This window comes from Suncus etruscus, chromosome 11, assembly GCF_024139225.1.
Source record: "Suncus etruscus isolate mSunEtr1 chromosome 11, mSunEtr1.pri.cur, whole genome shotgun sequence".
NCBI lineage: Eukaryota > Metazoa > Chordata > Mammalia > Eulipotyphla > Soricidae > Suncus > Suncus etruscus.
The window spans coordinates 40911653-40939115 of NC_064858.1; the positions used below are offsets into that span (position 1 = coordinate 40911653).

Below are 27463 nucleotides of genomic sequence, written 5' to 3' on the forward strand. Positions count from 1 at the left end.
TTGACTGCTTTGTTCTTTAAGCTGCACACTCTTTTCTGATAAGATATAGGGAGTGGGGGAGCCAGCTCCTGGGGTTGGAATTCGAGCTTTACATATTAGAACAATGGCTCAAATTAGGTGGCAGTGTCTGATCCTGGGTCTCACTTCATCTTTAGGCACCACCAAGAATAACAGCCAGGAGCACTATGTCACATGTAGCAACCGCCCCCCAAAATCAAACCAACAAACAATAACAAACAAAATAAAAAAACATGCCCCCTGGTCATAGGGTGTGGCCTGTGGCAGCTCATCTGCCTTACTAACCTGAAGCCAGTCTGAGTCCTGGCCCTAGTGTTCATACCTGACACCACAGCAGGTGTACACACACACACACACACACACACACACACACACCAGGACATGCCACAGAAGTCTCAGCAGTTCTGCCCATATCTCACTCCTCTCCAAAGCCTCCCACTCAAATCCCTTCTAGCCTGCATGTTTTTCATTGGTTTCTTGGTTCTCCTGGGGCAGCCAAAAGAGACCTTGGGAGGCAGAAAAGCAGTTCTTAGCCTTCCCTTCCACATGTCTTTGTTGACACCCACCATCGCCCCAAAGGTGGCCTCAATTTCTTTGCAATAAAAAAAATTGCCCCATGAGGTCATTATGGGGATTAGAATAAATATTATAAGCTCCTCAAAAACTCATTGTATTTCCTTTTATTATTTTGTTTTGTTTTGGGATGCTCAGAGGTTATTCCTGGCTCTGCACTCAGGAATTATTCCTGACAGTGCTCAGGGGACCATATGGGATTTCTGGAGATCAAACACAGATCCACCATGTGCAAGGCATATGCCTTACTACCTGCTGTATTATCACTCTGCCCCCCTTCATTGTATTTCTTTACCCCTCTTCCCTGCATTTGGGCTTGGGTCTGCTTGTCATAGAAGAGCAGGTCATCAAGGAAAGGAAAGACCAAGGAAAGACAGTGAGGGACAAAAACAGGAATGGTTGTTCATACTGCGTCTGGTGTCTCACAGAAGCTCTAGAGAGAGTGCATCACCCACAAAGGCATATAATGACCACATGCATAGCTACAGCCCAGAGTACTGGACAGAGTGAGGATTTGGGCAAGATGCAGCTCAGATTGGTACCCTGATACAATCGTGGGAATGTAGAAAAATGAAGGTGCCTCCATCAGGCTGTGAAATGCCAATGAGGAGCAGGTGCACTAAGTTCTTCATGGATCAGTGCTCTGTGAGGCTGAGCTGAGACAGTCACCCAGTGTGGAGAGGACCTTCCAGTCCCATTCTTACTGCTTTCTACTTGACTTTGAAAGAGCAGGAGCCACTGACAAGGCACAGAAGAGGAACAGGAAACCTCAGTGTGGGGACTGGGGGTGTGCCTGGGGCTGCATCCTGCAGAGCCAGTTTCCCTGAAAGCAAGGTGGGAAAGATCCTGCCTCACTCACAGATACCTGAAGGAGCATATTAACAAGACCATGGCTGGTGGCTCTGTCTCACCAAATATCTTCGATACCATTCATAAAGTGTGGGGGCAGGTCTTAAGCCTATGGGGCCAGAGCAGCAGGTGTCACAAAAGCATCTAGTGTTGATTGAGGGTTTCCATGTAGCCCAGGTTCTGTGCTGAGCCCCCTTTGCCTGTGCAGCTTCATTAAACTCTGCAGCTAAGTCCAACTGGAAGGTACCACAGTGCTAGGAAGCACAAAGAGGCACAGATATATTACTGGCACACTGTGGCAAATCCAACTGTTATCAAGCCCTCTGTGAAATGACAGTGATGGTGGCCTCTACCTGATGACTGCCTAGTGATAGTAATGGCTGACTCAGTAGTTGCCAACTCTGCACTGCTGACAATGCATAGGCTACATGAGCTAAAATATAACTGTGATATCATGGCTTTTTACATTAACAGCAAATTTTCACACTGACATGGGACACAAAATATCAAAGGACACAGGAATCATTTTGAATTGTCAGTTGGCCTGATCCTACTGGCTTATTCCACCATCTTGTAAATGACATATGATACTATTCCCCATATTTCATAAAATTAAATATTGCCATGTTTAGTAATTAATAATAATTCCCCTCTTATGTAAAATGATGTGATCACCATACAAAAACTAGTACAATGACTACTCAAAAAATGAAGATGATAAATACCCTCTTTGTCACAGCAGTTCCATTTCTGGGTCCTTAAGCTGAATGCCTATTTGAAATGCCTATTTAAAAAGAGACCTGCACCCTTATATTCATTGCAGTGTTATTTATAATAGCCAAGGTTTGGAAACAAATGTAGTGCCCAGTGATGGATGACTTGGCAAATATGTAGAACAGACTCAGCGAACAGTGCTCAGCTATTAAAAAAGAACTCCTGAACTTGTGAGAAGGATGAACCTTGAGGGTATTGTACCCAGTGAAATATCAGATATAGACCTTTCTGTCTGATATTGATTACACTCTCCTATAAATGAGAGCTGGCAACAGGTGATAAGTTAGGAAATGGAATGGACTGTGGAGGGAGCCAAACTAGTTCTGGACAGAGGCCATAACGCAAATATCAAAATCAAGCTGGGTACCAGGTACTATTGTTATAAGGGATGAGGAGCCTTTTTCCTGCCACAGGCTATTAGGGTTATAATATCATCTCTCTATCCAACAGTCCACTTGGTTTTAGAAAGCTTTCCACTGCTTCCAAATTTCTTTATTCTAACGGAATTTCTTCACTCACATCTTTCTCCTTAGAAGTGTAAAGTTGAAGGACTAGCGAGCTAGCACAGAATAGGGCATTTGACTTGCACGAGGCCAACCCAGGACAGTGATGGTTTGATTCCCAGCATCTCATATGGTCCCCTGAACCTACCAGGGGCAACTTCTGAGCGCAGAGCCAGGAGAACCCGAGTGACCCAAAAACAAACAAAAAGAAGTGCCCAGGTTGCTCACATCCATTATCATCTCTGCTCTCTAAGTCAAAAAATACAAGCCTTAGGAGAAATGAATATGTTGCTTTTGAAATAAACAAATAAGAAAAATAGAAAAAAAAATTTCCTAGAAACAGAAATTTCACCAATTTAGTAGTGATGTAAGGATGTTACAAAATTAATGGATTTTTGTTTTGTTTGTTTATTTGTTGGGGGCTACCCGTAGCAGGGCTTAGGGCATTCTAGTTCTCTATCGGGGATTTCTTGTTTGGGCTCTGTGACCATTTGATATACCAGGGATCAAACCCAAGTCTACCATTACTAGGTAAGCACCTGCTAATTCTACTGTCTCTAATCCCCACATTAGTGGATTTTCTTTCGTAAGAAACTTTTTGTGTAAACAACTTATAAAAGCACCTTTCTGCTTCTCCCATTTGAATAGTAACAGCCCAAAGAACTGAACCCCACAAAAAATACCAGGCAAAATGTTTTATGTAATGGGTTATTCTACCCTCAATTTTGATTTTATGCCACAAGCTCATTCCTGGAGTTTTACAAAAAAAAAAAATCTAATAATTCAACAAAAAATGACCTATCTAAGAACATTCAGGATCTGTCTATGAATTAGAAAGACATTCATTTCTCCTATGAACATCCACAATCTAGGTGAAACATTAAAAAAAAATGACTTAGGACTCCACAAGGCTCTGAGTCAGGCTTGTTTTGTTTGAAATGATGAATTCCGTGAAGCTAACATCAAAGGAAACACTTGCTTCTTCCCGAAGTCAGTAGTCAGAAGATCGAACACAAATGCATAAATAATTTTTTTCACAAAACATCTCAAAAATTACATGCTGGCAGTATAATTAGTCCTCACACATCACACATTAGCTTATTCAAATGACAGTTCAAAGTCGAGTTGAAGAGTAGTCCACTAGCTAGAATGAGAGTGTCTCTTGTAAAAGGAGGGATTTGGGGATTAAATATTTAGGAAGAGGTCCTTCATCTCATCTAAATCAAGAGCTGCTGAGCCCAGAAACTTCCCTGAGACTGTATCCAAACCACACTGACCTTTAGTACAGTTGGGAGTGAAAGAACACAGAGGCTAGGCTTGGTCTAGAGTTCCAGCCTTGGGTCTTCAGCCTTCAGCCTTCCTGAAGGCTTGCCTTTCCCTTTTTTTTTTTTTTTTTGGTCACACCCAGTGGTGCTCAAGGGTTACTCCTGGCTGTCTGCTCAGAAATAGCTCCTGGCAGGCACGGGGGACCATATGGGACACCGGGATTCGAACCAACCACCTTTGGTCCTGGATCGGCTGCTTGCAAGGCAAACGCCGCTATGCTATCTCTCCGGGCCCGCCTTTCCCTTTAAATGAAGCAAAACCACCACCTCCCAACCACCACCACTACCACATAAAACCTACATGGCCCTGTTCACTTGCCCATGGATAATTCTTGATTACTTAGGGCAAATCAAGTGTTGCCTTTTTACTGAGGATGAATGCACCACCCAAGTGTCAATCAGTTCTTTGAGCATTTTCTAGGACACAACTAAAACCAAACCACCTCCAAGGCAGCCCAGCTCCCACAGAAGACTACGCTCCATGACAAGCATAATTGATGGCTTTCGCTTTCCTGCTTTATTCAGGGCTTCTTCTTTGCTCTCTTATAGAAAGTGGTTAACATTACAAAAGCTCAAAGGTAAAATCAAATGATAAAGATAGAAACAAATGATATCTGCTCTTAGAGGAAAATGAAAAAAAAATGTGCAGGGACCAGGTGAACACTTAAAGGTGCCCAGGAGATCACTCAAAGGTACCCCCTACATGCTGGAGACTTGGGTTCAATCCCAGGAATCACACACAATCCCCCAAACACCTCTGAGTAATCTCTGAGCAATGCCAGGGACAAACAGAAAAAGGCAGAAAGAGGCAAAACAAACCAAAAAAACTAACTCTCTGTGTTTTCTATTCCCATAAAAGCCAGGGTAAATGGTTTTCTTTTTAAAACAACACTGCTTCAGACTATATATTAGTACAGTTGGGTAGGGGGTCTGCCTTGCATGCAACCTGGTTTTGACTACATATAGTCACCCACAAGTCCTCCACAACCAGGAGTAATTCTTGAGCACAGAGCCAGAAGTAGGCCCTGAGCACTACCCGTGAGGCCTAAATAAAGACAATGCTGTTTACAAGTCAAAAGCTGGCTGTGAGAAATATGGGCCACCACGTTCTGTAGCAGGGAAATAGCACAAATAATAGCAGGGTAGGAAAAAGCCTGCTTTAGCAGTGGCATTAGCCTGTGTCTGTATTCCCCAGTGCTTATGAACCCCACTTCCAGGATGCACATCCCCGTCACCAGGTATTAGCACTACAGTACCATTTCCCTCTTGCTTTAACCAATGGGAAAACATAAGGAAGCAGGAGTCAATGCACATGGGAACACATCATATGCCTTCTCCATGAGCAAGGAAAAGAAACAAACATGAAATATGAATACTACACCACCAAAGATAGGTCTCAACCAAGACACCAGAGCTAAGCAGTGTCTACATGGCACAAGAAACTTTAAGATGCTGATGTTGTCTACTCCCCACCAAGCACCAAGTTCCAATTCCTTTGTCCAGCCTAACACCCAGGGAAATCAGATTTTTTAAGAGCTGGACCTCTCCTGGGCAATTTCAAGGAGCCAGACTTACATCTCATTCTATTCTCCTAAAAGCTCTGGGTTCATAAAGAAGCAAGTTTAGAGAAATTAGATTATTCCTCTCGAGTCACCCAGTGAGGAAGTGGGTTTGCACTTGCTACCTAAGGAGTTCAATAATAAAGCTCAGAGTCCTTTCACTACAATACACTCACCTGGAGTTACAGGTTGATATTGAACAGGTTGACTCGATTCTGGCTTCCATACTATATGTTAAATTACATTTTCACAAGTGTATTTCTCTTGATGGTCCTTGCTTCTGGGGGAGCATCTCTTATTTGACTGTGCAAGAAGCCTTGCCTTTCTCAGAGATTGATTAAGTTCCAACTAATTGCCAAAGGAATTCTAAAAGATGGGTGTATTTTGAGTCTTGTATTTTGCCAACAGTAGTAACTTATCTCCACAATGAACTTTGATATATAGAGAAAAATAGCCAACACTTGGCCTTTGCTAAAGGGAGATCTGCTTTTCTGGCATCCCTTCTACCATCCTTTCCCTCAGAAACCAGACACAGAGAAAGTAAGGCCTGGAGCAGTGGTCCTCAAACTATGGCCCGCGGGCCACATATTGTATTTGTATCTGTTTTGTTTCTTCATTGCAAAATAAGATATATGCAGTGTGCATAAGAATTCGTTCATAAGTTTTGTTTTTACTATAGTTAGACCCTCCAATGGTCTGAGGGACAGTGAACTGGCCCCCTGTTTAAAAAGTTTGAGGACCCCTGGCCTGGAGAAAGTGAAGATCATGCTTAGGTAAAGTTTCTGACCCCCTTCTTAGCCCTTATTTGCCTCGTGTCCTGTTGCATAAGATGGAGTGAATGACAGGATTCACCATGGAGGTTTGAAATTTGAACTAATAATGCCTTGGAAGAAGTTAGTTGCCTGCCCCATGCCAAGCATGTCACAAATAGCAGTATTAGAAATACCACATAGAACCATGGTGTTTAAATTTAAAAAATGTTTAAAAATAAATACCAAAACTGTGGTACATATACACAATGGAATGTTATGCAGCCATCAGGAGAGGTGAAGTTATGAAATGTTCTTATGCATGAATGTACAATGAATCTATTATGCTGAGTGAAATAAGTCAGAGGGAGAGAGATAGATATAGAATAGTCTCCCTCATCTATGGGTTTTAAGAAAAATAAAAGACGTTTTTACAATAAGTCCCAGAGACAAAAGAGAAGAGGGCTGGAAGGTCCAGCTCAAACACGAAGCTCACCAAAAAGAGTGATGAGTACAGCTAGAGAAATAACTACAATTAGAACTATCATAACAATGTGAAATGAAGGAAGTAGAAAGCCTGCCTCAAATGCAGGTAGGGGTGGGGCGGAGAGAAGGGAGATTTGGGACATTGGTGATGGGAATGTTGCATTGGTGAAGGGGGGTGTTCTTTGCATGACTGAAACCCAACGACAATTGTATTTGTAATCAAGGTGTTTAAATAAAGATATCAATAAAAAAAAAGAAATACCAAGTGATAGAACATGCCTTGCATGCAGCTGACCTAAGTTGAATCCCTGGCAACCCATATGATTCGACAAGCCCTACCAGGAATTATCTCTTAGCACAGAGCCAGGAATAAGCCCTGAGCATCCCCAGGTATGCTCCTTCTTCCCTTAAACAGAAGGATCCTGTGGCCCACATAATTTTGATTGATCTTGCTCCTGGGTAACAGCATTTGTCTTCTCAGACCAACATCCAAGAGGTCCAAAATTTATTCAATGCTCTTTCATCTGTAGTTCAGAATTTTGTCTTCATCCATACCAACTGTGGCCCAATCATAGATGGTCTAAGCACTGATTTAGGTAATCATGCATTTAGACTAAAATGTTCAGCTAAGTGGAGATACATCTTCAGCAAGCAAGATATGCATGTTCTCAGGGTATCCTTAAATTGGACAGACAACAGTAACCCTTAAGTAGTGGTGGGTCATTCCATCAGGCATCTAAAGGCTGGGGAGGGGGCAATTAAAGTTCAGCAATAGGAAGCTTTTAGCATCTGCTAGCAACCACCTCCCCTTTCCATGCAGTCACTTCATTACTGAGAGGTTTTTTTCTTCTTCCAGGTGCTTCTCCCTGAAGACACGTTTTTATGTTTACCCACACAGCATGTATTTCCCTACAAAAATACATTATGTATTAATCTATACAAGTTATTTATTTTTTTGATGGTGGCTAGCGGAGGGGGTTCTGGTGTCTGGCTGCATTTAGCTGTATACAGAATTTTTCCTGCCTTTGTACTCAAACTATACACGGAGCTTACTCCTGGTTCTGTACTCAGATCTCACTCCTGGTGGTGCTCGGGAGATTATCTATATATGATGTCAGAAATCAGACATGGAGCAGACATGCAAGAAGTAAATACCTTAACCTCTGTACTCTTTCTGGCCCAAATTAGATAAATTTTCTACAATTTAAACTCCTGAGGAGTCCAGAAGGTATTGTTATTGAGCCCAGCATCCAGCAATGTGCCAGGCCCATGGAAAGTGAATAGTCTTCTTGGATGAATGGATGAACCAGTGAATGAATGCATGAAGCAAGTGAAAACATGGACTCCCATATCAGCCACTATGACATGAGGCCTTCTACCACTGCCAAGTAAAATTTCTCTTCAAAGGCAGAAGCAAATGAGTACAGTGAGGTTTTCTCTGGAGCTCCAAGACTACAACCTGTGATCTGCATTCTTCTCGATCAGGTCCCCTTTCACCAGGTGGGACTCCCAGCCACCTGATGGCAGAGCTGGAGCAAGCCCACATCCAGATGAAGAGTGGTAAGGGTGTGGTGGGGAGCAGTTTCTGGTCTCTCAATCTAGCTTTGCCATGTACCCACTTTCATCCTACAAAAGGACAAGGGAGAATTGTGGTAAAGCAAGACTGGAAAAAAATAAAGTGACTCTTTCATGGCCCAGGGCTGGATACTCTTCAAGAGTACCACAAACCCTTTAAGTCGCATAATCTACCACTTTCCAAGTGGTGTCTCACCTCAAATATATTCTTAGGCCCTTACGGTCTGTCAGCACCTGGGGCAGCACCTCTCAGGGTCACCTCCCAAAGGCACATGAGACCAACAAAAGTTTCACCATCTCAACCAAGAGCACAGCTCTCTTCCTCCTACCTGACACCTCTGAGCAATCCATCTTTTGAGTTCCTTCTCCTCTCCTACTCCTCAATAAAAACAGCAATGCTCTCTCTAACAGCACGAAAAGGTGACAACCAGCTGAAATGCTTCCCTGTGCTCACATGCGCCAGCATGCCCAGGGCATCTGAAGCTGGGGTGGGCTACCGCGGTGGGAGAGCTGTAGGCCTGCATCCCATATTAGACGTCCTCAGCCCTTTCATAGCCATGACATCAAGGCACCCAGTGGGCAGAAACAGAAGAAACAGAAACAGAATCCCTGTGTTTAGATCCAGAGGTGGAAATACACCCCCCCTCAGTTCTGGTCAACATCTATGATCCTAAAAAGTGATTTCATGAGTAAAGAATGACAGATGACGCATCAATGGCACCTAGACACATACATGTAACTAAGTGGTGGGACTTTTGATCAAGCCCCATCCATTCCATTACAGGTAAAGCAAAGGGGGTGTATAAAATCAGGTTTCCCCTGAATGGCAACATACACTGACTTCACCACCCAGAAGCATCTCAGTGTCTCTAACTCCACACAGGGTGCAACCCATAACTTCAAGGGTCTTAAGGAAGCACCAAGTTATATTGGGAAAGTTTGTCCCTTCATGGGCTCAAGGGCTCAGCCTCAGAATCCTCCATGACTGGTAGAAATAGTTTTCACTTATTAGATGTGTGAGGAAAGAGTCCTAGCTGGATTCCTGGACTGGAGGTGACCAGTTCACACCCTGGATCTGCAGTTTCTCTGGGCCTCTAACTCCGCAGGAAATCCCTCCACAGTGAGCTCATTCTCTCCTCTCTCTCTCTCTCTCTCTCTCTCTCTCTCTCTCTCTCTCTCTCTCTCTCTCTCTCTCTCTCTCTCTCTCTCTCTCCTCTCTCTCTCTCTCTCTCTCTCTCTCTCTCTCTCTCTCTCTCTCTCTCTCTCTCTCCCCCCTTTCTCCTCTCTCCTCTCTCCTCTCTCCTCTCTCCTCTATCTCTCTTCTCTCCCCCCTCCCCCTTCCTCCCTCCCTCCCTCTTCTCTCTCTCTTCTTCCAGGCCATGGAAAGCAACCTCAGATAGCAAAGGTTTATCAAACCGTTCAAGTGGCTGCATCAGAATCACAGCTCAGAGAGAGCTTCGCCCACTGTCCAGAGGAATTTAATCCAGAGACAACCTCCCCCTTTTTGCCCGCTCCACTCCACACCCAGCCTGCGCCCCACCCCTTCCCCCAACCAATTTCAACAGGCACCTCCTTCTCTTCTCTTTTCCCGCCCTATTCTAACCCCTCACCCTTTCAGATCTGGGAGGAGAAAGGGGAGGGGGAGGCGATGAGAAACTCATCCCGGGCGACCCACGGGTCGTGGGGAAGAAAAGCGAGAGCCAGAACCTTTCACGTTGGGGCTCGTGGGGGCGGCCGGCGCAGTGCCCAGCTGGCGCCTAACCTCGAGGCTGCCAGGGACCCCGCAGAGGAAGGGTGGGCGGGGGGCGCGCTGGCGGGCTGGGAAAAGGTGTAGCTGCAGGAGAGAAATTAAGAGTCCGTGCGCCTCTGGGGAAGCGGGACAGCCCAGTTCCGCAGCGGAGCGGAGTGGACCCCGTACCAAACTCCTCTCCCTCACTTGCTAGCACCAACTTGGCCCTTTGTTGTGGGCCTCTGCCTCTGGCTCCCGCTCCTGCCTCCGGTCCCCCCCCCTCCCCGCTAAAGTCACCCCAACTGCACTCATAATATTTTGCTTTGCGCCAGGTCTGTTTTCCCCCACCAACTTCCAGCAATCTCCATGGTGACGCACGCGGAGGGGAGGCGGGAGCGGCTATGGAAATCGCTGGCCCTAGCGGCCCAGCGACCCCTGCAAACTTTTCTGGCTCTCGGGACCCTGTGTGACGGTGGGAAAGTGCTTTTGAGTACGCGGGGGCTTCACCCCAGTCCGCGTTGGAAGGGTGTCGGCCACCGGCCTGGAAGATCCCGGGACCACGCTGCTCTGCCTTGACCCCGCATCCAAAACCAGACGCCGGCGCTTGGCAGGTGGCGAGGATGGGGGCGCGCAAGCCCCTCTCCGGCCACACACAGAGGCTTGAGGAGGGGGACTAGGGAGCAAAGCTCAGACCCCCAGACCTTTGCGGGGTGGGTCTCAGGCGGCAGTAGGCGCCAGGATGTTCGTTCTCCTACCCCCGAGGACTCTTTTCTCCCCTTACCCAGTCCCGAGGACTCTAATATCTCCCCACCTGGGGTCCCACGGAGCCAGATCGGTCCCAGTGCTGGGCCGGGGGCCAGCAGACAAACGTGCCTTCCCGCCGTTGCGCTCTCGAGGGGGGCTCAGATTCCGTTCGAGGGGATTGGATCGCCGGAGCTCTGGACTCAGGAGGAGATCCGGACCGAAAGTGAGTCGAGAAGTTCCCAGTTGTGGCCCGGCTCTCTGGCTCTCCTAAGGTGCCATCCCGGTTAACAAGAAACAACCCTTCTGTTGCGTAGGTGACCGTCCCGGACGCACCCCGACCTGGCCCCACTTGGCGCTAGTTCTCAGCGGCCTAAAATTCTATCTCCGTTTGCCCCCCACCCCCATCCACGTTCTCGAATCTTCGGGTACCTCGCGTAGCCGAGCAACGCGCGCCTGGTGCGGCAGGACCGGCCTGATTGGCCTCGCAAGCCAGAAACATGCGGCTGCCGCCCACGCTGTGCGCGCGGGGACGGTGCGAGCGCGCGTGGGTCCCGGCTCGAGATGGGGGACACGCGCGGCCCGGCCGGCTGGACGTTGTGCCCACGGGCCCCCCATCTGCAGCCCTAGCTTGGCTGCGCCGCTGCGGGGCTCCCGGGACTGAGGTTCCCTCCGGAAGGTTACGCTCCGCTGCCTTCAAGCCAAGGCCCAGGAGGCGCGCGCCTGCTCCCGGCCTCCCCCGACGGGGCTATTGTCTTAGCCCCCCACTTGTGGAGTATTTTGGGAAAACTTGAGGAATCTATTACCGGCTCGGTGCACGGAACAAAGGGGCGCGTTTCCGCAGGTCACGCTGAAGTGGCCCCCAGGCAGGCCACTAGAGCTCCGGCCCCTGCAAAAACCTCACTCGCCAGCCCGAGGCACTTGGCGGGGATTTTCCTGTTAAGAGTAGGGATCACAGGCCCGCTCTCCGGCCCCTCCGATCCGATCTAGGGCACTTCGGGCTTCCCGGGCCTCGCAGCGCTTCGCTAGCCGCTCAAGCCCCCTTGGGAATGAAATCCTAATCTGAACGATCATCTCCGCGGTTGGGTTTGTTGGCGCAGTTGGTAATAGGAGCAGGACCTGGTCGCTCCGGTCTTCAACCAGCAGGGGCCAAGTCTCGTTACCTACCACGGGGGACCCAGGATAAAAACTAATTGGATTAAGTGCTCTGGAAAGTAGCTGAGCGCAAGCTCCAGCGCCTGACCGCGCTGAGCGCAAGTCCCTGGCCGACCTGGGTACGCCCTCATGTCAGAGCTTCATCAGTCATCTCCCCAAATGTCTTTCGAGTTCAAGAGATCGAGGGGGTTGTCTCTGGTTTTCTGAATGGCGGAAAGTGCCTGGGGTGAAGGTTGCAGAGAAGAGATTTCGATTTCGCAATTTGGAATGTTGTGGCCCAGGGTAAAAGTGTCCACAAAACTATGAAGACTGAAAGTTCTGTGAGGACAGAATATCTCCACAACCTACCACTCCCAAACACTCAGAAGCGAATATTGTTTAGAGGAGTCGGCCAACCATCATTCCCACTGGCAGTGGAGGGTGTCTGTAAAGGAGACCCCCAACTCTCTCCATGGATCCCCGGTGGAAGAAATTTGCCAAACCAATGCAGACGTGTGTTTAGTTTTGCGCAAGAATGTGCTTCCCTAAAAGTGGGGTGCTTGGGAAGCTGGAGTGGGGTTAGCCTTTGATAGGAAAATGTGGAGGAAGGGGCTCTGCATTCGATGGGCACCTTCAGAGCCAGCAAAAGAGTCACGGGCATGCCCCCACGCACTTTCTCTGGCTCTGGCTACACCTATCAGCCTGCCTTTCCCATCCTATAGAGCAGAAAGGGTTTGGGGGTTCAGTCTTGCCCCCACTCCCAAAGGTCTATACCCTCCTAGCAGTGAGTGCAGCAGAGAGGGGCTTACCTATTGGGTCAGAGACAAGGACCCTGGGAGATGGAACATCCTGCGGCTCAGAGAGGGGCGCGATGTGGGACCACCAGGGCCTGGTCGGAAGCCTGCAAGGGCTGCAAAGTTTTCTTTGCAGGGGCGGAAGAAAGACCATCTAGGGCTCCTCCAAGATGACCCCTGCCCTCAGCCCACATCCATTTCCCCGCTGCTTGGGGAGGGGGTGTTTATTTGTAGGCGGTGGGGAGGGTCGTGTGTGCGGTGGAGGTCTGCCTGAGGCCTGAAGGCACTTGTTGCTCTAGAAATGCCCCCAGGGTCTTGTCCAGCTGTCGAAACCACATCTCTGCCATCCCCAGTCCCATCTCTCCCAGGACGCCGCGACTACAGCGAGCTGCATAGGAGGCGCAACAGCTTGCAAGATTGTGGGGAATGGTTGAATACCCTGAGAATGTGACCTGGGTCTCAGGGCTCGGATCGGGAAGTTCGGCGGCTCCTTCAAAGGTGCTAGAAATGGGCGGTGGCTTGAAGTGCTTCTAGAGAAAAACCCAAGATGCTTGCCCGGCGCTTTCGTTGTATATGACATTCCTTGACCCCTATCCTTATGATGGACTGACGTTCCACAGCGACTTAGACCCCTTACCTCGCTACCTCCAAACGCCCTCTCCCAAAGCGCACAGCGTTCTGCAGAACCTGCCGCCAGGCCTCGCCAACCACACTGCGCCCCCGCCCTCCTTCCAGCGGGCTCCGGCGCCAAAAGCCCAGAACCGAGGCCGGGTGCCCGGGTGGAAGGAGGTCACACCTCGAATCCAAAGGCGGGGCCCCGGGTTATCCACCTCTGGGCGACCCGGGATTGCTCCAGGAACACAGGGGTGGGCCGCCGCCATTCCCTCCAGCTGCGCATCTCCACCAGCCCTCGCCTTGGTCCCATCTTCTGGGCGCGGGACGGAACCATCACCCTCCCCCGCCTCCAGGCCATTCTGCTGGGCTTCCAGGCCCTCCCCACCAGTCGCAGGGAGCACCGCTATTCCGGGGCGGGAGGAGGGCGGCAAACCCGGGGGAGGGGCCGGGCCTGGCAGGGGGCGGTCGGCTCGCAAAGTTTCTGCCAGTGGCACCTCGAGCTCGCCTGGAGTCAGAGAATCTTTACGTAACTTTGTGTCCTGAGCGAGCTCGCGCGCACTCACTCACATACGAACACACACACGAGAAAACACACACACACACACACACCGACCCACACCATCTATCCTGTCCACATACTCCCACACGCTTCTGTGCATCCACTTCCACACCACCGCACAGCGCGCTGGGTTGGAAGCCTCTGCTAGCCCTCCGTCCTTTCCCGGGGTCCCACTGTCAAGATGACCCTCTGAACTTTTTTGCAACTCTTTCTAAAGTTTCCCCTTCTCCCTCTGCTTTCCCTCCCAAGATCGCCCCCGAGCCCCCAGCAGCAGGACTAACCTGTGGAATCCATGTCGGGTTCCTCCAGTAACCCACAATGCATGCTCTTCCCATGGACAGCACAGGCGCCCCCCAAAAGTCCTGCTGGTTGGGGATCCCCCTGTGCTAGAGATGCCCAGGGAGTGAGGGAATGAGAAGGGGAGAAGGGAAGACAGAGCGTGCGAGAAGAACCACCAAAATAAAGGAGCCAAGAGCAAAGGACAAGAAAGAGAAAGAAGAAAGAAAAGAGGAGAGCAAGCAAGGGAACTAACGGATAAGGGGGAGAGAGAGAGAGAGAGAGAGCAAGCGAGGGGACACTCAGTAATCCAGCCGGGCCAAGCCAAACCCGTCAAAATGTTTGCGGATGTTTCATGGGAAAAAGCATCATTTTATAGGAGCCCCGATGGGAGCAATGTCATTGATAGGCCAGCCGGCCTGATGAATGGCCGCTCGTCAGATGGGGCCGTGGCGAGGCGCACTGTGAAGCCCATTGTGGGCCTGTTTTGAATAAGAAAAGCCGCCTCCGAAAAGGGGGGCTCGGAGCGACGCAATCCCAGCCCTCCGACTTCCCCCTTCTATTATAGCATTAGCAACGTTTTTCTTATTTAAAGTTCCAGAGGCCTCTCCAGCCTTCGCCCGGCACTCATTATAGGCGAAATCAAAATTGGCTTAGATGTGGCCCCCTCCCCTCCACACCCCTCGCAGAACCAGGCGCGACGCGGGGCAGGCTGTGGGGGGCGCGTGGACACCGGGGAGCCTGGGGGAGCCGGTTGCATGGCCACGAGTGGACTCCCCTCCCCCTCTCCTTGCCTGCCCCTCTCCTGCCCCAGCTCTGAGCACCCCGGTGTAGACTGGGGAGTAGGGCGCCTCGGACAGGCGGGAGAAAGTCCGGGAGTCTTTCCACGGGAATCCTCGGACACGCGTGGAGGAGAGGGCAGCGCGTTGGAGACGAGTGGGGGGCTCTGCCCAAAGCCCAGTAGTCCTTTACCCTGTCCCCAACCTGGGCCAGTGTGAACCTCCAGAACTTTCTTTCTTCCTCAAGGCCCATCTCCTTTCCCTCTCCTCTCTTTCTCGGCCCCTCCCTCGTCCTTTGCGCGCCCCCAGTCCGCTAGGGACTGCAGGCAACCCCTGCCCCCCACTCCTCTTTGTCTTTCTCTAGGCCTCTGCCCCTCCGTCTCCGTCCCGCTTGGTCTCTCTGACCCCCAAGCCCCCACCACCTCCTCCCGTCCCCCCGTCTGTCAGTCTGTCTGTGTCTGTGTCCCCGATGCGCCCTCCTTCCCTCCCTCCCTCTCCTCCCGGCCCGGCACCCTTCCCCCTTCTTCCCGGACCAAGTTGGTGAGAAGCCCCGGCTTCCAAGTGGGGGACGCGGTTTTCCCAGGGACCCCCCTCCTCGGCGGGGTTTAAAGTGCAGGAAAAGGGGGGCGAGGAGCTTGGGGGCCTGGGGGGGAGCTGGAAGTGGAAGTGGCGGGTTTGGGGGGGGAGCAGGCCGTGTCCCCGCCGGCCCGGCCCGAAGAAGTGGCCGCTCGCGGGCCGACCGCGCTGTGATTAGAATATGAATGGGGCTCGGCGGGCGGAAGAGAAAGGCGGATTACCCGGCTGCTTTGACCATGGACAGAGGCAGCAGCGCTGGCCGCCGCGGAAGGGGCGGGGAGGCGGCGGGGCGGAGCCAGGGGGTCTCTAACCCGGGACCCCAGCTGCGTGCAAACCTCCCCCCCCCCCAGCTTCCCAGCCGGGCGACGGGGCTCCAAACGGGAGGGGGAAGTGGATGGGGGCCCTGCAGGGCACCAACACGTGCCGAGGTAAGGTCCCCTTTGCCTGGCTGGATGGCTGGATGCCTGGATGCCTGGAAGGATGGATGGACAGAGCCCTGGAAGGGGCCGTCGGTGCGGGGTTCGAATCCTCACTCACTCACTCACTCACTCACTCACTCACTCACTCACTCACTCACTCACTCACTCACTCACTCACTCCTTCCTCTTTCAAGGCTTGCTCTTGCTCGTCTGCAAAGTGGAGGCTACTCCTAGGCTGCCCCGTCGCTCTAAGAGTACGGGGAAGATTCGCCACGTCCCCGAGTGGCCGGCCCTCTCTCTCCTTCCCGCCACCCTGGCCTCAAAGCGACGGCTTGTGGCTGTCACACTGTGTTCGGATCCCTTCGGTACCCAGGGCAGCTCCAGGAGACCCCTCTCCAGCGAGAAAGCGGCCAACGAGACAGCGATGAGCGACCCCTGCCATCGTCTTGTGCGGCTCCGACCCGAGGCAGAGGCAGCGGCTGGTCTTCTGAGTGCTGACCTGCCTCAATTTCCCTCTCGGACCAGTGTGCAGCCCGGACAGATCGGAGGACGAGGCCGCCCTGGGCTTTCAGGAGCACTGACATAGGATTCCGGGTGAAATCTTGAGAGGGGCCGCAGGGGACAAGGACTGGGTGGTCTCCCAAGAAACCACGGAGACGATTCTCAGCACCTGCCCGTTGATCGGATTTTCTGTTAATTATTTTTGCGGGTGGGAAGCTGTGGGCCGACCTGGACATGAAGGCCAGGTAGGTGAGGCACAAGCTTTGCAAGACTATGTGTGCCCCCTGCCCAGAATGCCCTAACCTGAAAGCTGAAAAAGAAAGGAAAAGAGGCAGGGGATTGAGGGGCGTGAGCAACGGGGATCCTGGAGGAGCTGGGAAGCAGTCAAAAGCCCGCTCCTTTAATAAATGCCGTCCTTAGTTTAACTGAGCAGCTACTCTGTGTCTGGCATCTCTGTGCCCTCGAGGAGGGAAACAGCAGTGAAAGAAATAGGCTAAAATCATGCCCCAGTCCTCTGCTTGCATTGAGGTGAGGGGAGTTGGGTAAGAGACCCAATAAGAAATTTCATGGTAAAGTGAGCTCACAGCATCCCTCCAACACCATCCACCCACTTCTCGACCTACTGATTTGGAAGGCGTCGCTCTAAAATTGCTTTGGACAACAGCATGTGAGTGGAAACAACAGCCGCAACAATAAGAGGCCTTCTATGTGTCACCAAGGGGGAATCTGCCTCCAAGTGAGTGTTGGGTCCTTTGGAAATCCCTAGTTGTGACACAGAGTTCCTCATTTGTCTTTCAGACTGCCCCAGTCTTAGAATCTGCTCCCCAATCTGTTCATCCTTGGTTTCCTTTCTCTTCCAACCCATGGGCATGTCCTGGTTGCTTTATTTTTTTAGCTAAGTTCCTTCCTTCTTCCTTCATTTTTTTCTTCCTTCTTTTTTTTTCCCTTCCACTTTCTAGGTTGGCCTAGCAAACGCCCTGCTGCTTTGCTATCTTCAGGCCCTTCCTCCCTTTATTCTTCCCTTTCTTCTTTTCTCCCTTTTTCCTTCCATCCATTCTTCCTTCTTTCATTCCATCCTTCCTTCCTGTTTTAGGACCACATCTGGCTGTGCTCAAGGAACATTTCTAAAGCATGCCATAAAGCAAATAGAATCGAGGTTCATGTGCAAGATAAATTAATTTAACCCCTATATCTCTCTAGCCCTTTTTATTTATTTATTTATTTATTTATTTATTTATTTTGCCAACTGAAATCCTACTGGATTTCTCTCTCCATAGCTCTAACAGTTTCCCATCCTCTCTCATCCACTTGTCAAGATGATGGAATCTTCCTACCTCATCTCTCTGATTCCTTCCCATAGCTATGATCATCACTTCACTATTTGGTGCTGATCCCCTGCTTGTCTCTTCCAAGGTCCCACCTCATTGACAGAAAACATTATAATTCCTGGCCTGGCAATTGGGGCTCTGTCAACCTTCCTGGCCTCTCCTCTCACCCCATCCAGCCTCCCCTTCAGCCATAAAGCACAGTGTCTGACTCCCTGGCACATTTCTGTGCTCCAGCCACATGACTGCTCTGTCCTCCATCCAGATACCATTTGTACCCCACTTCCAAGCATCATATAGGTCATTTGAGTACCAGTGGTATACAGTGGCCCCAAGTGCTGAACTTGCAGGTAGGTTCACAATGCTGGATCAAGCATTGCTGGATGTACCTCCTATTTTAAAAAATAGTATATAAGTGTCTTTTCAATGTTTTCTTTGGGGGGAGGCACATTAGGCAATATTGATGATTCTCAGAGGGTACTATCAGGTTTGTGCTCAGGGTTCATATCTCTTGGTGCTCAGGGAACCATATTCAATGCCAGGATCCAACTGGGTCAGCCTCATGCAAGGCAAGTGCCTTAAACCCTCTAGACTATCTTTCCAGACTCTGTAAGTCTCTTTTTAAAACAACAAATCGGGGCCCAGAGAGATAGCACAGCGGCGTTTGCCTTGCAAGCAGCCGATCCAGGACCAAAGGTGGTTGGTTCGAATCCCGGTGTCCCATATGGTCCCCCCGTGCCTGCCAGGAGCTATTTCTGAGCAGACAGCCAGGAGTAAGCCCTGAGCACCGCTGGGTGTGACCCAAAAACCAAAAAATAAATAAATAAATTAAAATAAAATAAAAAATAAAAATAAAAAAATAAAACAACAAATCAACTAATTTAAAAGCTAAGTTGAAGACACTGAGTGGATGGGTAAAACTGCCACTTTAGTAGTGGTGCCTGAGAATGAGCATGGATAAGTAATAATGATTTATTCAAGACAGATCTCTTCTTATGTGTCACAGGTATTCCAATGATACAAGTACTCCAAGTTACTTTCTTTTGCCTGGCCACCTTAACTCCTAAGATGACCTCTCAGTTTAAGGTGGTTGCTTAACTCTATTGATCATGTATATTCCAGCCAGTAGAAAAAAAGAAAGAAAAATGAAGCCAAAAATTGATATAAATATTATTTTAAGGGAGGACTTTGCATCTTCCTTTACAGCATCACAAACTACCCTCCCACCAAAATCACTTACTCTGTGTCAACTTTGTATGTGGCATGCACAGTCCATGGTGACACCAGCTTTCTGGGACAGCTGGCAGGTCTAAGACACTGTGCACAGAGAGGGCAGGGCAGGACTGGCAGGACTGAGTTAGGGGCTCAGCTGCTTCTTCTGGCCAAAGACTGCCTGAGCCTCCCCGTTCACAGCTGCATGGGCTCCCTCCCACCATGGCCCCTGCATTCCCCAAGCACCCTTGTAACTGAAGTTGTACAATATGGCATCTGTACTTGCAACCAAAAACCTCTTCTAGCCTTCCTCCCTCCCTCCCTCCCTCCCTCCCTCCCTCCCTTCCCTCCTTCCTTCCTTCCTTCCTTCCTTCCTTCCTCCCTCCCTCCCTCCCTTCCCTCCTTCCTTCCTTTCTCCCTCCCTCCCTCCCTTTCCTCCCTCCTTCCTTCCTTCCTTCCTTCCTTCCTTCCTTCCTTCCTTCCTTCCTTCCTTCCTTTCTCCCTCCCTCCCTCCCTTCCCTCCCTCCCTCCCTCCTTCCTTCCTTCCTTCCTTCCTTCCTTTCTCCCTCCCTCCCTCCTTCCTTCCTTTCTCCCTCCCTCCCTCCCTCCCTCCTTCCCTCCTTCCTTCCTTCCTTCCTTCCTTCCTTCCTTCCTTCCTTCCTTCCTTCCTTCCTTCCTTCCTTCCTTCCTTCCTTCCTTCTCCAAGTTTAATTAAACAAAAATAGAGACTTTTTGTGACTGTGCCTTCTAGATAAAGTGAGGCAGAGGCTGGGAAGATGATGCCTCTCCTCTCATCACATACTTGGGGAAAAGAATGGAGGGCCCAGACTACCTGCCTGGCACCTGTTGTTTGACCTCCTCTTCCTGAATGCACAGCCAAGCTCTCCCTGGGGAAAGTGGTTTGTAGTAATGCCCAGGAAATGTCAAACTACTAGTGAGAATTGAAATAAAAACCTTAAGGCTATAACTTCCGTTACTTTTTTATTTTTCATTTAACATATGTTGGCACTCACTAACACATATATTATAGGTATATGGAGCTTCCCATTGGATCAATTCCACCTTTGCTGGTACTCAATGGTTTATCATCTTTTTTCATCTAGTAAAAGTAATGTTATATTAAAGCTCTTTATGCACTCTGTCTCATTGTGCAAGTTAATGTAGAGCTTTCTTCTAGGGATAGAATCATCAGTTCATTAGAACCTGCTAAAATGCATATCAATCAGCTTCTCCAGTTTCTAAAATATACTGTAGGAATTGCAACTGCAATTTTATTGAAACTATTGATCTTTGGAAGGAGAACTGGCATTAAGTTACTAACTTCTTATCCATGAACACAACAGAGTTCTCTCTTTAGATCCTTATTACCTCTTATTTGGGGGTGGGCAAACCTGATGATGCTCAGGGGTTATTCCTGGCTATGCGCTCAGAAATCGCTCCTGGCTTGGGGGATCATATGGGATGCAGGGGGATCAAACCACGGTCCTTCCGAGGCTAGCACTGGCAAGGCAGACACCTTACCGCTTGCGCCACCACTTTGATCCCGAGATACTTATTACCTCTTAATTGACATAAACTACTAAGAGGTCCAAGGAAATCAAAACCCTCTATAGGAAAAAGTAAAGGAGGAAAGATGTATACTACTAGTTATAACGATTTATTATGAGGGTATGGTAGATAGTACAGAGCTAGGTATTTGCCCAAACTGAGTTTGAGTCCCAGGACCATATGACCCTCAGCATCAATTGGTGCAATCCTAGAGGTCCCTAGTACTGCCAGGGTCACCTGGATAATCCCAGACCCAAATAAACAATGTAAACATTAAATGGTAGAGCACTACCAGATGTCCCCCCCCAAAAAATAAAAAAACCAAAGAACAGGAAACTTACTACAATGAGAAGTTGGGGAGACAGTGACCTTGGGGCAATGGTGAAAGAATCAGATGCTCTGGTGGACAGTATGGTGCTGGAAAGTTTATGCATAAAATTCACCATTAAAAAAAGACCTTGAGGGAGGGGCTGGAGAGATAGCATGGAGGTAGTGTATGTGCCTCGCATGCAGAAGGTTGGTGGTTCAAATCCCAGCGTCCCATATGGTCCCCTGAGCTGCCAGGAGCAATTTCTGAGCAGAGAGCTAGGAGTAACTCCTGAGCACTGCCGGGTGTGACTCCTCCACCAAAAAAAAAAAAAGAAGACCTTGAGGGGCTGGAATAGGTAGTAGAGAGGGCATTTGCTTTGCATGCAGTCAATTTAGTTTTGATCGCAGCATCCCATATGGTGGAGGGTGTTAGGATTGGAGTCTTGAATGCACAAAACCCTACCATTAACATTGTTTTAAATCACAATGCATAAAATTTAAAAATAAAGAGAAAACTCTAGCTCCAGCAGATAGTACAGTGAGTAGGATACATGCCCAGCATGTGCCCTCACTGGGTTCTATGCCTAGCATCTCATAGTATAGGCATGGAGGTTCTAGAGTGCTTGGAGTGGTCCAGCAGTCCTGATATTGCAGGGGCCAGACAGACAGTTCCTGGGCTGCAGTGCAGGCTTCACATGCAAGACTTGCAGCATCATCACATGGTCCTCCAAGTACTACCAGGAGAAATCTCTGAGCACTGATCCAGAAAGAGTGCCAAGTGTAGCCCATGAGCACCAATGGGTGTGACTCCAAAACAAAAAAGAAAAATATAACACAAAATACACATTAAGTCAATATTTAGACTTAGCCTAATAATAGTCCCTTGCACACCAATAGGAGTAATTCCTGAGTGCAGAGCCAGGATTAACTCCTGAGCACCTCCAGGTGTTGCCCCTGCAAAACAAAACCAAACAAAAAGACATTGAAAAGGAAGCAAAAATGCTAGTTATAAGTTGGTTGTCTTAATATTGCTATAGCAACTTTTTGATTACCATTCCTTTGTTATTTCTTGTTCTTCACCTTTATTTTCAACACTTAGATTTAATTTACTTATAAGTACCTCACTTATAATTTGTATGTATCTTAATTATAAAAGTCTAGCATAGGGCCCGGAAAGATAGCACAATGGCGTTTGCCTTGCAAGCAGCCGATCCAGAACCAAAGGTGGTTGGTTTGAATCCTGGTGTCCCATATGGTCCCCCGTGCCTGCCAGGAGCTATTTCTGAGCAGACAGCCAGAAGTAACCCCTGAGCACCGCCAGGTGTGGCCCCAAAACAAAACAAAACAAAACAAAAAAAAGTTCAGTTTAATAGTTTCTTCTATGTTATAATGAGTAGACCTCCTTGTTGTGTGGGTTGAATGTGGCCTTTCTAGCCCCCAGAACCTCTCCCTGATTGGCTCTTTTGAACAAAGAGTCTTTGTCAGAGATGAGGGTTCCACAGTCACAGGCCAAGGAAGAAGAGGAAGAATTCTACCCCATCCCTTCCCTTCGGCGGAAGTGCCGTCTTACTTGTACTCTGATTCCAGACTTCCGGCTTCCTGAATACTGAGAGAACACACTTTACTGATAACCACTTATATACCACTTACATTTATTGTGATAGATAACTTATTAGTCACACCCATTGGTGCTCATGGGCTACACTTGGCACTCTTTCTGGATCAGTGCTCAGAGATTTCTCCTGGTAGTGCTTGAAGGACCATGTGATGCTGGAAGTCTTGCATGTGAAGCCTGCACTGCAGCCCAGGAACTGTCTGTCTGGCCCCTGCAATATCAGGGACTACCTGGGCCACTCCAATCACTCTAGACAGAGCCTCCACACCTATATTATGTGATGCTAGGCATAGATCCCAGTGAGGACACATGCTGGGCATGTATCCTACTCACTGTGCTATCTGCTGGAGCTAGAGTTTTCTCTTTATTTTTAAATTTTATGCATTGTGATTTAAAACAATGTTAATGGTAGGGTTTTGCGCATTCAAGACTCCCATTCTAACATCCTCCACCAGAAGATCCATTGTCTCAGGGTCGCTCTCAGTCTCACCTAGACTCCACTTTGTTAGGTTCACTTCTGTATACCAGTTTCAACTTCTGTTGCTTTTGGTCATTTGTTATCTCCTTACTATCTGTCTTAACATCATTTTATCTTCTTTTATCTCCATCTGTGCATGTTCTTCTATCAATTGGCCTTGGTGTTTTAGTACATAGCTTAATTCAGCTTCTACAAAACCCATAGATCACCAATAAAACCCCCATCATAATGTAAACCAATGAACATTGGGCATAATCTCCTGGTAATACTTATTCCTGGTCACATGGTTGTCATGTACAGAGATGGTACTCTCATGGCCCTGGAGATCCCAAATGACAATGTTGTGGGGGATGGCACTCAGCATGTAAGGCATGCTGGAGACTGAACTCACAGATTCATGCCTGTAAGACAGGTGATCTGTCACTGATATATTTTTATGTAAAAAGTGAAGCAGGGGGGGCCGGAGAGATAGCATGGAGGTAAGGCATTTACTTTCATGCAGAAGGTCATCGGTTCTATTCCTGACACCCATATGGTCCTCCGAGTCTGCCAGGAGTGATTTCTGAGCATAGAGCCAGGACTAACCCTTGAGCACTGCCGGGTGTGACCCAAAAAAAAACCCAAAAAACAAAACAAAAAAAAAAGAAAAGTGAAGCAGGAGCTGAAGGGATAGTACAGTGGGTAGGGCACTTATTTACCCTGCATTTGGTTGACTCTGCTTTTATCCTGGCCCTCCATATAGTCTTCAAGACATGACTATGAGTGATCCCTGAGCACAGAGCAGGAAGTAAGCCCTGAGCACTTCTGGGTATTATCTCCCTCCATAAAAGACAAAATAAAAATAAAAAAAAATAGTGAGACAAATTTTGGGAATAAGTTTTTTTGTTTGTTTATTTGCTTGTTTTTGGGCCACATTCGGTGATGTTCAGGGGTCACTACTGGCTTTGCGCTCAGAAATAGCTCCTGGCTTGGGGAATCATATGGGACACCAGGGCTCAAACTGAGTTGTGGGGGAGAGTCAGAGTACCCCCCTGTGATACTTCACTTACACGTGGGGACCTCCTCTATAATGACAGACAATCCCCGAGGTACTGGGCACTACAGTGGGGAGTTGGAGTCTGGGATGCTCAGACTCAGGTATACTCAGGTCTCAGGGTATAGGTGACTGAGAGATAGGGAGGGAGCTTGGGTGGGTTGTGGTGGGCTCAAACCAGAGACTCATGCATGCAGGTGTGTCTATCCCATTGAACTCCTTCTCAAATGGAGATTTTTTCACAAGGTTCGTTTATGGTCATGTGCTTTCCATGTGGTTGTTGTTTGGTTTGGTTTTGGTTTTGGACCACACCCAGCAGTGATCAGGGGTTACTCTTGGCTCTGCTCTCAGGAATCACTCCTACTCCTGGCAGTGTTTGGGGGACCATATGGGATGCTGGGGGTTGAACTCAGGTCGGCTGTGGACAGGGCAAGCACCCTACCCACTATACTATCTCTCCTCTCTCCCATTTTGTTTTTATTCCTAGTAACTCCCTTAAATGATTATGACATTTGACTTTTTTAACACGTCAAATTCTACCAGGGGTCTCAAACTCAATTTACCTGGGGGCCGCAGGAGACAAAGTCGGGGTGATCCTTGAGTGCAAAGTCAGTAGTAAGCCTTCCTTGAACATTGGGGGTGGGGGTGTGACCCAAACAACTAAAACAAAACAAAACAAAAAAAGATTCCTCTAGGGCAGGGCCACAAAGTGTTGTACGGAGGGCCGCAAACGGCCTGCAGGCCGCAAGTTTGAGACCCCTGTATCCTTTATATTTGGTGGTCATACCTGGTGGTGCTTAGGCATTATTCCCTACTTGGTGCTGAGACTTGCTCCTGATGGTGATTGGGAAGGACCATGTAGTGCCTGGGAAAGAAGCTGATGCTCAGTCTGTGTTCTGCCCTTGATCTGATAGCTTCAAATCATAACATTTTATTTAATTGTTCTATGGATCGATTGGTATATCCCTGTGATTTTTTTGTTCCTTTTTTACCCCCCCTTTTTTACTCCCCCTCTGTTCCTTTCTTTACAAATCTAGCAGTTAATCTTACTTCATATATCATATAAATATAAATAAGTCTGAAATGATAGTGCAGTGGGCAAGGCACTTGCCTCCCACATGCACCTGACCTAACCTGGGTTCACTCTCCAGCACCCCCACGGTCCCCTGACCTCTAACAGGAGGCTCAGCACAGATCCATGAATAAGCCTGAGTACTGACTGATGCTGTCCCAAAAAGCGTCTTCTCTCAAAAAAAAAACCCAAACATGTATTTTCTTTATGGCCTTAAGAAGGTACTTCAAGCTTTCTAATATAGCTCTGAAGAATTTTTTTTAAGTTTAATGTTTGTGAATAGGAGTTTTTTTAAAATATAATTGATATAATAATAATACATGTAAGTCAAAGAAAGTTTCTGATTAAAAACACAATTTTTTCCATAATGGCTTACATATCTTTCACTGTAGTATTTTAGGTATATATTAACATTGAATCAGGGGAATACCCATCACCAACTATGTCCTCCCCCATTCCAGTTCCCTTTCTACAACCCATATACCCCACCATCACCCCCCCCCCGGGTTGCTAGAGTAGGTGGACCCCTCTTTGTCTGGCTTACTATTAGTAATCACATATCTGTTTGGTCCTGGAACCCTCTCTTGTTTCCCCCTCTATTTAAGAGGCAGAGCTAGAAAAATCAGCTCTGAAGAATTTTTACTTTCTTCCATGAATATGTCATGAATATGTTGAATAAGTGTTACTTTCTGGAATAACATTACATTTCCTGAACAATTGTAAAGATTATATATAGAGCTCACCTCTGCCCAATACCTACTTTCCCTTACTATAAAAATCTAACTCAGGGGCCGGAGAGATGGCATGGAGGTAGAGCATTTGCCTTGCATGCAAAAGGACAGTGGTTCGAATCCCGGCATCCCATATGGTCCCCCGAGCCTGCCAGGAGCGATTTCTAAGCGTAGAGCCAGGAGTAGCCTCTGAGCGATGCCGGGTGTTACCCCAAAACAAAACAAAAATAAAAATAAAAAATAAATAAAGGAAACCTTAGAAGATAAAGATAACCGTTTCTATCCCCAAATCTCATCCAAGTGTTACATTCCATGGTCCAGTCTGTTCCTTCTCTGCTGGTCTTCCTTTCTTTCTGCCAATTCACATTTCTGTCTTGTGTCATTTCCTTCTGCCTGGAGAAAGTCGTTTAACATTTCTTGTATTTCAGGCTAGACATGAATTCCCTCAATCTTTATTTACCAATAAAAGGACATTTTTCTTGGTTAATAAGAAATGAATTCTAGGCCAGTGACTTTTTTCTTTAAAGTCCATTTGTTGTTTTAGGGTTTTTTTTTTGTTTTGTTTTGTTTTGTGTGGTTTTTTTTTTTTTTTTTTTTTTTTTTTTTGTGGTTTTTGGGTCACACCCGGCAGTGCTCAGGGGTTATTCCTGGCTCCAGGCTCAGAAATTGCTCCTGGCAGGCACGGGAGGACCATATATGGGACGCCGGGATTCCAACCGATGACCTCCTGCATGAGAGGCAAACGCCTTACCTCCATGCTATCTCTCCGGCCCCTTTGTGTGGTTTTTTTTTGGGGGGGTCACACCTGGCAGCCCTCAGGGGTTACTCCTGGCTCTACACTCGGAAATTGCCCCTGGCAGGCTCGAGGGACCATATGGGATGCCGAATTTGAACCGCTATCTTTCAGCATGCAAGGCAAACACCTTACCTCCATGCTATCTCTCCGGCTCTGTTTTTTAGGTTTTGAGGCCACACCTAGTTGTGCCCAGGGCTTCTTCCTGGCTCTTTGCTCAGGGATTACTCCTTCGGGCTCAGGACTATATGTAGTGCCAGAAATTAAATATGGGTTAGTCTAGTACAAAACAAATGTCCTGCTTGTTATACTATCTCTCCACCATGACCACCCCCACCTTAGCATTATTATTACGGTATTATTATTATTATTATTATTATTATTTTGGTTTTTGAACCACACCCTTTGATGCTCAGGGGTTACTCCTGGTTATGTGCTCAGACATCGCTCCTGACTTGGGGGACCATATAGGACGCCAGGGGATCAAACTGCGGTATGTCCCAAGTTAGTGTGTGCAAGGCAAAAAAAATGCCCTAGTGCTTGTGCATTACTCTAGCCCCCACCTTAATATTCTTAACCTAATAAATAACCTTAGTTTAGATATTTTTTAAAATTAATATCTTTATTTAATCGCCATGATTACAAACATGTTTGTAGTTGGGTTCAGTTATAAAAACAGACACCCCCCTTCACCAGTAAAATATTCCATCAATGCCCCTCATTTCCCTCCTCCCCCACTGCCTGCCTGTATTCAAGACAGGCATTCTATTTCTCTCACACTACCATTGTCATGACAGTCATGATAGTTGTTAG

At 48.2% G+C, this 27463-nt stretch overlaps 1 protein-coding gene across 1 annotated transcript in view; it reads right to left on the bottom strand.

Moving 5' to 3' along the window:
- Positions 1-14598, bottom strand: part of RFX4 (regulatory factor X4) — a 178487-nt gene extending 163889 nt beyond the window's left edge. Inside the window, exon 1 of the mRNA XM_049783113.1 lies at positions 14265-14598. Coding sequence (XP_049639070.1) covers positions 14265-14307 — 43 coding nt within the window. The 5' untranslated portion in view covers positions 14308-14598. The remainder of the gene's footprint in view (positions 1-14264) is intronic.
- Between the last annotated feature and the right edge of the window lie 12865 nt (positions 14599-27463).